Source organism: Elgaria multicarinata, chromosome 2 (genome assembly GCF_023053635.1).
Source record: "Elgaria multicarinata webbii isolate HBS135686 ecotype San Diego chromosome 2, rElgMul1.1.pri, whole genome shotgun sequence".
In the NCBI taxonomy this organism is placed as follows: Eukaryota; Metazoa; Chordata; class Lepidosauria; order Squamata; family Anguidae; genus Elgaria; species Elgaria multicarinata.
In genome coordinates, this window is record NC_086172.1 from 90,580,283 (window position 1) to 90,594,164 (window position 13,882).

A 13,882-nucleotide genomic window follows, 5' to 3' on the forward strand; every position below is an offset into this window, starting at 1 on the left:
CAAGTCATGGTTTGAAGTTGGCTTATAAATCCTGGCTTGCTTTAACCATGGTTTGTTATTGTGTTTCAACCCAGAATCCTGGATTATTCCTGGTTTGTTTCTGTCCTGCTCAAGCCTATCACTACTTCACAAAGGTTCAAGGCAAAACTAGCTTTAAAAAGAATCACTCCTCAGGCTCAACTGCTCTCACTTGCTTTTTCTTTACTCTTCCTCATTCCCCCCCAACTCCTCTCTGACCCCAAAATAGAAGTGGCAAACTATATATTCCCCCAGCCCCAATGCAAAACAAAGTTCCTATTCACAGAAGGAAAATTGGTGGTGCTCAGAAAAACATGCACAACCACAATCTCAAAACCTACAGGCAAAAGACACACCCACCAAAGAAACCTCAGCTTCCTGCTAATATACGCTACAACAAATAAGCAAAACTGTAGAATGTAGTTAAACACCCTCACCTTCCACAAAAAGCACAACCCCTCTGTAGCAAAATATACATTGTGTGTATTTAAGTATGTTTGATCTGCCTCATCTTAGCTAAAGCTTGTAATTCTCTTTGACTGTTTGAGCAATAAAAATGTACTCTTAGATACTGTACTTGTCTTATATAGCTTGAGAGAATTTTCAGGGACCCCACTACCCATGTACTTTAGTTGTTGAATCCCTTTACATAATAAATAAACTCATTCATTCAGAATGGAGGTACTAAAAGATAATGGCTTGGATCCTAAGCAAAACTCCAGCAGGAGTGTTCCTTCAGTGTAGTTCCATCCACAGGTCATTCACATCTATAGATAATAACAACAACAACCAGTGTGTGTGTGTGTGTGTGTGTGTGTGTGTGAAAGGAGCGGGGCAGCGAGAGGGAGGTCAGAGGGAGGAGAGCCAGTTCACATCCCTGTCTTCCTCCCTCTCTGGCTGCCCGGTTCCTCTCCCCGGCATTTTTTTTTAATCTACAGATGCAAAGGATCGCATCTATAGATTAAAAATTAAAAAATATGGGGGAGAGGAACTGGGCAGCCAGAGGGGGAGGAAGACAATGCAAACTGGTTCACCTCCCTCTGACCTCCCTCTCGTTGCTCCATTCCTTCCACACCCCTTTTTTTATCTGTAGATCCGATCCTTCGCGTCTGTAGATAAAAAAAAATGGGGAGTGTGAGGAACTGGGTGGCGAGAGGGAGGTCAGAGGGAGGAGAGCTGGTTCATGTCCCTGTCTTCCTCCCCCTCTTGCTGCCCCGTTTCTCCTCCCTTCCCAGTGCTCGGTGGCGGCAACTCCGCAGTTGCGGTGTTTCTGGTGCAGATGCCAGGAAGGAACACGACTACGGGAGCCCGAGGCCTTCCAGTGCCAAGGCGCTGCCATCAATATGGAGGCCTAGTTGGCCACTGTGTGAACAGAGTGCTGGACTAGATGGACCCTTGGTCTGATACAGCAGGGCTCTTCTTATGTTCCTATTTGCTAATGGAACTCTGGATGAAACCAGTTTCCCTGACTTGTGCTGACCACTATGAGGGAAATGATCTGGGACTTTAAATAGGGTGACCATATGAAAAGGAGGACAGCGCTCCTGTATCTTTAACAGTTATAGAGAAAAGGGATTTTCGGCAGGTGTCATTTGAATGCCTGCAGCACCTGGTGAAATTCCCTCTTCATTGCAATAGTTAAAGCTGCAGGTGGCCTCCTTTCTTTTGTATCTGGTCAAGAGGGCAGGATTTCTGCAGCTTTAACTGTTATGATGAAGACAAAATTTCACCAGGTGCTACATGCATTCAAATGACACTTGTTGAAATTCCCTTTTCTATACAACTTTAAAGATACAGGAGCCCTGTCCTCCTTTTCATATGGTCACCCTACTTTAAAGAGATGTCCAAAAAGCAACTTGTTTACCAAGAAGCAAAGCATCTGGTGTTCAAAGAAAGATTAGATCTTGTCTACTAGATTAGTGTTTCTAAATTGAAGCTGGATAAAACATGATGGTCTGTTAGTGATAGTAATCAGCCACTAGGATAAACAACCAAGTGATGTAGCAATTATCTACAGTATTGCCTTTAGTCTTTAATCAAGATGGGTTTGAGTTAAAGTAGAAGAAATTGGGCTCACTTGTAGAAATGAAAGGCTACTTTCTATAGGAATATGGTGCGATGCAACTGAAAATACTGAGACAGACCTCTTAAGCTTTAATGTCTATGGAAAACAACATTTTATTAAAGCTTTTATTAATTAATTTGCCTTTGGAATTGGCAGGCTGCTTAAGATAGAGACTACGGCCCTTTCTACACCTCCTGGCTTTCTGGGAGGGAGGGGGAGGATCTCGCTTGCTTGTTTCCTGCCTCTTTGCATTTACTCACAAGGAGGCGGGATGAAACGGGCAGGTAGCCACACATCTCCCGTGGTCCCAGGATGGTCCTGGGACTGCAGAAAAAAACAGGAAATATCCCTTTTCGGTTTCCCCGGGGTCATTCCTGGTTGACCCCAGGATTCCCTGTGCATCATTTAGACACACAGGGCCAACCCCGGGAAAAACCAACAGTGTTGAAAGGGCCTATATGATAGACTTGATTTCCCCAAATTGAAGTGGTGATAGACTGCAATCCTATGCATCTATTTGAATATGTCCCATTGAAATAATGAAATGCTTCTTAAGGACAGAATCCTATGGATACCTCGACAGAAATAAGTCCCACCATTCCCAGCCTTCCCATCCAGCATGGGAGTTGTAGGGCTTATTTCTGTCTAAACATGCACAGGATTGCACCCTAAGTGTGTGTAGAATTGGCACGTGTGTCTACATCTTGCATCAGATTTCATCCAGTTCTCAGCCTTCTTAATGGTCCCACTAAGTGTTAGTTTTGGAATCATGCAATTTGGACACCCCACACTCCTAGTCCACTTCAGTACCAGCAAAAGAGAATGTGGCACATCCCAATCATGGGATTCCAAAACACGCTCATGACTAGTTTGATCCTTTGTTGATGTTGCATCACGTAGTTCTTAGAATATCTGGCAAGCTTATCGCCAACAATTTAACAATAGCGAGTTCTGTCTGTACTAGAGCATGGTTCACTGTGGAAAAGGAAAACTGAACACACACAAAAGGCGATGAAGTTGCAGCATACAGCAAGCTAGACTGTGCAGCTAATCCTTCCATCCTTTCTCCTCCCTTCTCTTCACAGATGAGGGAAACATCCCATAAACCATTGCTGCCTGTGTAAAGAACAAAGGGCCTCCATTATGAGGACATTTTGTGTGCTCATACGCAAATATCTGAAAAATCCGAGTAGCTGAGTGTATCATTAACTTGGTCAGCAAGTCTGAAGCAAATCCTGGGCAAGGAGATAGTGCTGGAGGCTAAGGAATAGAAGCTTTACTACTTTTACTACTGCTTTACTACTCTCATTGATCAAACCAGGGTAGTAGTTTGTTCTGCAGAGGAGAGTTTAACCCATGAATCCCCTCCTCACCCCTCACTAGCAGGGCTGGCATGGTCAGGCACCTGCCAAGGGCCCACACCTTGTCAGTTGGCCCACTGACAATAGCCCCCTTGACCTGCTTCTCCCCTTCAGCATGGCAGTCTGCTTCTTCACCCACCTCTCATTCTGGCCCAGAGGGGTGTGACCAAACAAGGAGGAGGAGGAGCCACTGACTCTCTGCCTGGCAAGCCAGCAAGTGTAGTGGTGCAAATGAAGGCAGCAGCAGCAACAGCAGCAACTGGTGATAATGGTGGTGTGAAACGAGCCCACTGAACGAGAGGAGCACATTGAGGGTGACTTCTTGCCCAGTGCCACCCCCCGTAAAACCTGGAGCCAACATTGCACACTAGCAGCACATCTAGCTACTGAAACTGGGGAGGGGGGAGGGGTGCTTCTACCTGGAAGTGTGTTGAAGAAATGAAGTGGAAATGGATGAGTTTTGTCCATGTAGAACAGTGGAACTCTTTAAATGAGGTTAGGTGCACAGGATATGCCTGGGACAAGCTAGACATGGTAACTTCATGTGCTGAAATGTAGGAACATAGGAACCTGGCTTATACTGGGCCAGACCATGGGTCCATCTAGCCCAGTATTGCTGACGCTGACCGAGAGCAGGTTCTCCCCACGGTTTCAGGCAAGAGTTTTTCCTGCCCTGCCCGGAGATACTGGGGAACATACCTGGGACCTTCTGCATGCAAAGCCGGTGCTCTTCCACTGAGGAGGAGCCGGTGCTCTTCCACTGAGGTTCTCCCAACATCAGCTTCCCAAGCAGAAAGAGGGGGATCTGACCACAAAACCAAAGGGAGTATGTGGGTTAAGAGTGCAGAATCCTTCCCCCATTGCCATCACCTGCCTATAGCCTACTTCCCCAAGAACGTTTCTCTTCAGCTGAATTATGGTACCAAGAGTATACTTGGCTTGGTTAGGAGAAAAGCGCTTGGAGAAGAGGCATTTGGGGGAGGTAAATGGCAGGCAGAGGGAGATGCTCACATGTGCTTTTAATGTTGGGTATGCATGGGGTAGTTCCATCTTTAAACATGTGGGACAGCCTCCATCGAATCTACTTTGACCCTGAAGTGAGAAGGGGAAATAGCTAAGGAGTGACAAGTATGCTGTTCCCAGGCAGCTTCCTGCGTTGAACTGACTCTTGGCTTAGTTTGGAGATTTCCCCCTTCCCCTTCTATTTTCTCCCTCTCTCCCTCCCCCCTCCATATATACAAACTCAGATTTTTTTACTTATTCAGTGTGTGTGTGTGTGTGTGTGTGTGTGTGTGTGTGTGTACACGCGCACACACACACATACATGCAAGGTTGGACAGGGAGATGAGAAACTGAGAGTTGTCACTGTTCTTTCCTGGAAGCAATAAATCTTTGACTGGGGGAAAAGGCAATAAATAAGGCATTTGAGAGGCTAATTCTATGATCTTGCATACACAGGAACTCTCATACAGTTAGGGATAGCGTTCCAAGGCCAAACCCTTCTTTAAGATGCCCCTGAGGTTGGGTCATCTGTACACTGTAAACGTTGTTTCCTTCCGGCGGTTTTCTGCCTACTGGCCCGTTCTGTAAGAGTTCTTCATAGAATTGGCCAAGGCTTCACTTCACAATCTCCCTCCTCCTCCCTGACATCCTATAACTAAACCCTGACAAATCTTCTCTTCAATGTCTTCCTCGAAGAAAGGAGATCCCACAGGCCAAGGGTAGGCAGAAGGTAGATTTTAATCTATTCGTAGGTCTCTGAATGATTGGCAAGGATTTCTAAATCCCAGTTGTTTAACAATAGCAATAAAATGGGTCCCTCCTGCCTTAAATTTGTGTTTCGTTTTTAATTTTATGAGTTTGCATTGTTTCATACTGTTCTTAATGTGTTTGTTTGTTAGCCGTCCAAAGAACTTATATTATAGGGCAGCTATATAAATGCAGTAATAGAGAAATAAATAATGCTGAAATAACGAAAGTGGAGAAGGACTGTGAGCTGTGTTTAGTTCCAGTACTAAAAACAAATTTCTGGCTTCAGAATTCTTTATTTCTAAGTGTCTCTTGTGCCACATTCTGATTCTGATCTCAAGGTTCTAGTAAAAAAACAATGAAGTAGGTCCTGGAAACCGGAAACCTGCCTGCCCCTGCCTTCGGCCATGTTGTAGTGCTAAAGAACTCTTTCAGGCTACAAAGTTCTTGCTAATCTTTAACCTAAACATCTACCTCCCTATCTTCTTTTTTTCTAAAAACAACTGCTCCTTGTTCTTCCTCAGTGAAATAGAGTGCCTTTCAAATATGTGAAGACTGTCAGGGATAGTCTAAGCTAAACATACTCTTTTCCCTTCAACCAGCTCTCATAGGATTTGGTTTGGGGGCTACTCCAGTCTTGAGACCTGTTACGTCAATTCATATTTCACCCCCCTGAGTTTTAACCTGTAGTTCCTTCCTGAGATACAACCTGTGAAAGAGCAGGTTCTATCCAGAAGATCCCACATTCACATTTTAGAAGCAGGATTTCCGTGCAGTGAAAGGTACAAGAGCATGGAAGAGGAGGCCAGAAGTTCACAGTTTACATCTCTCCCCCATCCCCAGCCTGTGTATATAAATCTGCCAATTTGAGGTTAACATTTCATGCATCTGATGAAGTGGATGCTGTCCATGAAAGTTTATGCCAAACTAAATTTGTCTGGGTGTAATGCTATGTACGCTTCGACAAAAAGAACTTCTATAACTCCAAGCACCCCTCCATCCAGCCATACTGACTGGGTCATGTTGGAAAATGTAGAACTTTTTTATGTCTAAAAAGGCATAGGATTGCATCCTTAGTTTTTAAGGTGCCACAGGACTCTTGGTTGTTTTTCCTACAGGTACTTGTATCTTTTTACTCCCACAAGAGAAAAAGAAACCTGGAGGGCTGGTTTTGATGAAAGTTGGAAGAATGGCTTTCAGAGAGACGCTTCCGCTTCACATCATGCAAACGTCCAATCCCGATTGCAACTTTCCACAGCTGTATTGGTTTAAACTTTTTTGTGTAGTTTGGCCCTCAAAATAACCATTTCTCCTAAGATATCTGTCTCTTGAACAGGTTGCAATGACCAACGGATATTTATAAATATGTGATTCTGGCATTTAAAATCTAATTCCATCTGGACAAGTTTAAAACTTGTCAGGCATTAACCCTTGAATTCCATTGTGAGGCACCCATTCGCTAGCTCGCATTAAGCTTTCGCCGATGGCAAATTGGGAACCAACAGGTTATATCTAAATAAAAGTTTCCATAGAGTTCAAAACACTGTAATGTGCAGTGTGTGTTTGTTTTTTGTTTGTTTGGGTTGAAGCTAGGAAGGATGAAGGGTGAAGATACCTCCATTTAAAAAATAATATTTTTTCCCCGCCAAGAAATTACATTTTGAAGTAGTTATTTTAAAAACAAAGGCAACATGGGCCTTAGCTAGACCTAAGGTTTATCCCAGGATCATCCCGGGGTCATCCCTGTTCATGTAAATGACACACAGGATATCCCGGAAGCAGGCAGGGATGACCCTGGGACGACCCCGGGATAAACCTTAGGGCCCCCAGTTGTGAACTGAGCTCCCCAGATATGCTTGCCTGGCTGCTGTATTGTAGTCTTTGGGGTGCCAGGTGACGCGTTGCAAATAACTGGGGGCAGAATGAGCCCTTGCTTCCCCCTATGACTGTGTTACCTGTCCTTCATTTGCCTAAAGCTTCTTTCCCATCAGAGTTGCAAATTGCACTCTGGATATAAAAGCATTTTAAAAAGTGATGATATAGTAATGTTCTTTGAAGATGTCCTTTAGTGTTCTTCTGACAAAAAGGTATAAAAAGGTTAGAAACATTGGATATGTATTTTAAAATGAAATGAATCTCTTGTGGTACAGTAAGTTGCTGTCTTTAATGTTTTGAAAAGGGGGGAAATGAATGAAAATTGCATGAGTTTGAGCTGCCTTTCAACCATAACTCCCTAATACACACGTTCACACACATACCTGGCAGACTGCAAGCACACACATCCCTGGTAGTAATACTTGCAAGGCTCCCATGAGATCTTACTGTTTTGACCAAAATGTTGAACTGTGCTTTCAGCACAAGCGAAATAAAGGCTGTACTTTGCTCTAAGTGAATGATTTTGCTGGGATATTTCATGGCATCTTTCCCATGTTCTGAAACCCTCATTAGGCTTAAAAGAGCTAAACACAGATATTACTTTGGTATCCTGGTTTTTCACTCCCCATAACTGTAACTTCCATGAAGCTTATAGACACATGCTGGACTTCCGTCCCCGCTTGGGTGTCTGCTTTTTTCTTCTTGGAAGAATTAATATTTTGATCAGAACTGAGGGCAATTTGAGTAGGCCCTCTAAAATAAGTGTCTAAAGTGCCAATCCTATGTATGTTTAGACAGAAAAAAGTCCTACAGCTCCTAGCTTTTGTAAACCGCCCAAAGAGCTTTGGCTATGGGGTGGTATATAAATAATAATAATAATAATAATAATAATAATAATAATAATAATAATAATAATATCCTCCAATCAGCATGGCTGGCTGGAGGATGCTGGGACCTGTAAGACTCCTTTTCTTTCTAAACATACATAGGATTGTGCTCTTATTAATGAGTATACAGGATGTGGTATGGTGGTGTCAGGGTTCTTTCTATGACCTGGACTTCCTGAGCAACTTCTTAAGGATCTTTTGCCTCCTTAAGAGTCTCATTTCTTTGTTTATCTCCTCCTTCCAAATAACATGGGGTTCAGGCTGTAGATGTGGAGTGAGTGACACTCCAGACACTTTAGGATTAACACACCAGTTTACTGGAATATTAAAACAACCAAATTACAAGTAAAGATATTTAGTCAATAGAGCTGAGTGACACAAAGGCATTAAAAGAAAAGAAAAATTGCAAAAATGCAAATTCTTTTGCCCTAGCTGCATTTAGGCTTTTCCAGCTGCTGCTTCCTCGTGCTCTTGCCTTTTCATGCTCTTCCGGCTGGCTTTCTCCTATCTTTTTATACCCTCTTCTCCCAAAACAGAAAGTACTGTTTCAACCTTGGGGAAATGAAACTTACCCAGCAAAATGAACTGCAGAAATGAAACTACTCCTTTCAGGGAAACCCTCTTCTAGCAAACCTTTTTTTAATGGTGTGCTGCTTTTAATGATGCACTGGTTTTAAATGTTTGAATTAGTTTTATGTATTTTATGTTGTTTTTAATTGTGTTGTACCCCGCCTCAATCCAGAGGGAGAGGCGGGTAACAAATAAAATTATTATTATTATTATTATTATTATTATTATTATTATTATTCCTTCACAGATGGTTACTACATCTAAACTGGACTTGTTTTCAAGTACACGTGGTTGGGATCAGCCCCTTAGGCTGCCATTCTGGACACATTTACTTGTAAATAAATTACATTGAAATCAGTGGGATTCGCAAATAAATTTGCTTAGCATTGTTATTATTATTATTATTATTATTATTATTATTATTATTATTTATTTATATAGCACCATCAATGTACATGGTGCTGTACAGATTATACACAGTAAATAGCAAGACCCTGCCGCATAGGCTTACAATCTAATAAAGTTGTAGTAAACAATAAGGAGGGAAAGAGAATGCAAACAGGCACCGGGAAGTGTAAACAAGCACCGGGTAGGGTGAAGCTAACAGTATAGAAGATTTATTTCTGAAATGCTTTTGGGTTTCATCAGAAGCCTCTACTTAAAGAAATATACTTACAGGCTGGGTCCAGGTGAATAATCTAGCCAGCTGGATTTAGGAGAACTGACTAGTATCCTCTGCATTTCTGTGTGGATTCACTAAGCAAAGTAAAGTAAAGTGAAACTGACTAGCTTAGTTTCCAGCTACCTTTCCCTCTAGACAGGCCTTGCCGTTTTCCCTCCTGTGCTTCCACATGACGCACAGGGGAATCCGGCTCCAGGCCGCACTGAAGCCTCCTCTAACGCGCCATAAGCGAAGTCGCTTATGGCGCGCCTTTTCTGAGGCGGGGGCTGGGGAACGTCTAGCTACTTCCGTGGCTTTTTGCGGCTACTCGCTTACTTGCGAGTAGCCGCAAAAAGCTGCGGACTGGCCACAGCGCTGAGCGCTGTGCCCATCGGCCGGGGGGGGGTGGGAGATCCCGGTAGGGAGAAGGGGAGACGACACAGGACAGACACACACACACGCAGGGAGAAGGGGAGACGACACAGGACAGACACACATGCAGGGAGAAGGGGAGACGACACAGGACAGACACACACACACGCAGGGAGAAGGGGAGACGACACAGGACAGACACGCACACGCAGGGAGAAGGGGAGACGACACAGGACACACACACACACACGCAGAGAGAAGGGGAGACGACACAGGACACACACACACACACGCAGAGAGAAGGGGAGACGACACAGGACAGACACACACACACGCAGGGAGAAGGGGAGACGACACAGGACAGACACACACACGCAGGGAGAAGGGGAGACGACACAGGAGCGGATGGGGGGGGTAACTAAAAAAAACCCCTTACCTTCTCCGCAGTCTTCGGGCCGCATGTGGCCCCTTTAAACTTTTTTTAAAAATGGCGGACGCTGCAGGGATCCGACGTCCCTGCGCGTCCTGCGTCTGGAAGCCCGGGCAGTGCACACTAACATCAGCACGCTGCCACCCCACTTCCCTGCCGGCTTATCCCGGCAGGTCTAGCAAAGCCCACTTTGTCTATTCCTCTTCTCTCTATATTACTGCACGGGAGCCTTGCCTACCTTTGTATCTCAGTATCATAAGCAACATAATTATCTACTTGCAATGTCTCGCAAGCACCTTTTGAATAAGATTCTGTGCTCTTCTTGCTGGAGTTCCCTACTGATTTAAAAAGCAGCCAGGCCAGATCTACCCCAAGCAGGATGTGACACTTTGAAAATGGTTTGAAAACTGTATACGGAGTGTACCCTGGGCCTCAACAGTTGTCACTACTGTTATAAACCATTTTAAAGCAGTAATGTTGATCCTGCCCCAGACTGAGTATGCTTTTGTACATCGAAATGTAAAGGTGTTAAGGGTCCCCTGGATATGCTTTAGACATTTGCAAGCTTCTCCCGCTAAAGGCCTTACTGACACATTCAAACAAGCAACCATGAGCAAAATATAAGGCATGCCAGTCTGCAGGAAATGATTATCAAGGAGTACCAGCCATTTGCAAATTGGGGAGCATGGGAGGCTTTTCATAAAACATTATAATATAAATTAAAACATATTGGATTTATTCTTCGAAGTTTTGCATAATTACTGGATGTAGCTCTCATAAAGCTGTATACAAATTAAGTGTATTGATATTTCAACTTGTGTTAGAGAATACCATTTTTCTCTTTTTGAGAGAGACTGAGATTTTGGTAACTTTCTTGAACTTTTGGTGGCTGCAGAATCTGCACATGCGCCACAATTTAGATTTGAGGTATTATACAGATGCTGCCCACTTGCCCCTTCCACCTGTCTTCACATAAGAAACTGAACATAGCCCTGTTACTTTAGCTGCGTGGTGTTGGTGAGGCAGTTGAGGCCTTGTCTTATTCTGGAACATGGAAAACAGAATTGAGCACTTGGAATCGCAACTGGAAAAACAGTGTGCTGGAGACCAGGACCAATGCAGTGTGTTTTCAATTTGTCAAAATTCTTGCTTAGCGGAAAAAGTAAAATTCCAGTCTGCGCCAGTGTTTAGCTTTGCTTTTGGATTTTATGAGAAACTCTAGGCTGTTTTCCTATTTGTCCAATGCTGAAGTGGAAGTCAGAATTACTGTGGCAATGCCAGATGTTTACTTAACGCTCCTGGAAGGGGTCTAATTCCCAGTTCATCTTTAACATTTCTGGTGGTTGCTTCATATATTTGCCAGACTTGTAGCGATGGGTTGGATCTTGAAAATGAAGAGCTCTGGCATTCGTGCTGCTCTGAGGAGAGGAGGAGGAGGAGTTGTTGTAGTCGTCTCCTCAGCACAGCCTACACTGCTTTAAACCCACATGAGATTTACGTTCATGTCTGCAAAGCCCTGTGTGTGGAAGGGAGGGGGTATTATTATTTGGAGAAGGCTAATAGAGGGGGAAATATTGAGAAAAAAATCAAATAAAAAACATGAAGAGTTAAACTGAATAGTGAGGGCATCCCAGAAAACAAATCAAAATACTTTGTTCTTGACTGTGCTGGCTGCTGCAGAGATGTTTCCAGTTATGTCTCATCCATGGTGGACATACAGTTGGAGACACACACAACAAAACAGAATTTTCTCAGTCTGTCTGTCTGTCTGCCTCTCTCTCTCTCTCTCTCTCTCTCTCTCTCTCTCTCTCTCTCTCTCATATACACACAAACACTTGGACACACACACACACAGAGAGAGAGAGCTTTGAAATGATCAGGGCTGGAAATTTGCATTAAAAATAAATTCAGGTTTTAGGAAGGTTGAATTCCTCACTCAGTTTCACATTCTGTACTTTTTCTGAAATTTCACAGAATATCTGCATGCACGGATCCCTAACTGTAGTTAAGGCACTGGAAATGTGATACAGCCTTCTTGGTTGTCATTGTAACATATGCTAAAGTAGTCTCCCACAGATGGAATAGTGAACTTGGATGTGAACTTCAGAACTCTGGCTTCATTTCCCCTGCTCAATAGCCTTTTGGGTGGCTTTAGACTAGTTATCTCTCATCACTTAGTCCAATTTTCCCCAACCTGGTGCCTTCCATGTGTGTTAGACTGCAATGACCATCATCCCTGACGACTCACCATGCTGACTGGCTGATGGAAGTTGTACTCCAAAACATCTGGAGGGCACCAGATTGGGCAATTCTAACTTAGCCTATCTAATAGACACTGGACGACTTCAGACAATTGCAGCGAGGGAAGCAACCATCGTGACGTACTCCCAACGTGTGTGTTGTATGCACGAACACCATTTGCATTATTCCCGCACTGAAACATGGGTTGGTGTGTTGTCTGAACCCAGTATGCAGTACAGGGCGAGGGGAGGGGTCATACTCACCCTACAACCTCAACATGCAGTAGAGGTTGCTGGGGGGCGGGGCAGGTATGATTCCTGTTTCACAGCTATGCAGCGTGCTGAGTTCAGACAACACTCCAAACCGTGCTATAGTGCAAGGAATGGTGCAAATGGCAGTCACTTGTGCAGGGGCCGAGGGAGCAGCCATGATGGTTGCTTCCCTTGCTGCAATGCATGATGAATCTTGGAATACTTTCATGAAGCATTTATGGTATAAACAGCCTCTGCGTCTCAATCATTTGAAAGGATCAGAATTGTGTTAATCTGCCTTTTTTCCCTTTTTTTCCCCAGCTGGCAGGAGGAATAATTCTAGGTGTGGCATTATGGCTTCGTCATGACTCACAGACCACAGTTATCTTGGGATCATCACTAGATGACCAGCAAGCTCCAGGCACATTCTACGTTGGTAAGCAAAAAAAGGATGGTGGGAGAGAGGTGTGAGTGAGGGCCAAACTAAACGTTCTGCTAATTATACATAGCTATGCATGATAGTTTTGCTTAGAATCATAGGGCTGGAAGGAACTCCAAAGATCATCTATTCCAACCCCCTGCCAATGCAGGAGATCTTCTGTTATAGCATTCCCAATAGGTGGGCATCCATCCGTTACCTAAAATCTCCTAATGAAGGAAAGGCCGCCACTTTCTACTATTAAACCGCTTGTACTGCCAGGAAGTTCTTCCTAGTCTAAATTAGGGTGACCATATGAAAAGGAGAACAGGGCTCCTGTATCTTTAACAGTTGTATTGAAAAGGAAATTTCAGCTGGTGTCATTTGTATATATGGGGAACTTGGTGAAACTTCCTCTTCATCACAACAGTTAAAGCTGCAGGTGCCCTGCCCTCTTTTAAATCTGATCACTCGTATAGCTCCTGCAGCTTTAACTGTTGTAATGAAGAGGGAATTTCACCAGGTGCTGCATACATACAAATGACACCTGCTGAAATTCCCTTTTCTATGCAGCTGTTAAAGATACAGGAGCCCTGTCCTTTTCATATGGTCACCCTAGTCTAAATCCTTCTTCTTGTAATTTTGAACCCACTGGTTTGAGTTCTTTCTTCCAAAATCACATTGAGATGAATGGGGAGCGGTAAAGGTACAGTCAGCCGCACAAATCCAATGTGGTTTATTGAGGGTCCGCTGCCAGGGACTTTCAGTCTGCCCAGAACTTGGCTGGTAGGGGAAGGAAAGTATCACCTGCCTCAGGATCCTATCTCTCCCTGGAACTTTACATGCACAGCCCTTCAGGTGCTCCAGGGCCCTCAGTCCGGACCGCCGGTACAGTTCGAGAGCCGCTGTTCTACTGAGAAGAACACAGAACAGCTGTTTTCAATTGAAAATAAACGTTGGTGATCAGCATGACTCACGCTTTCC

General features: G+C 44.0%; 1 protein-coding gene and 1 long non-coding RNA gene across 2 annotated transcripts in view; both read left to right on the plus strand.

Annotated features, from left to right (window-relative positions):
- Nucleotides 1-13,882, plus strand: part of LOC134392656 (uncharacterized) — a 284,868-nt gene that overhangs the window by 235,584 nt on the left and 35,402 nt on the right. The window lies entirely within an intron of this gene.
- CD81 (CD81 molecule) overlaps nucleotides 1-13,882 on the plus strand; it is a 77,324-nt gene that overhangs the window by 28,040 nt on the left and 35,402 nt on the right. Inside the window, exon 2 of the mRNA XM_063117160.1 lies at nucleotides 12,802-12,916. Coding sequence (XP_062973230.1) covers nucleotides 12,802-12,916 — 115 coding nt within the window. The remainder of the gene's footprint in view (nucleotides 1-12,801; nucleotides 12,917-13,882) is intronic.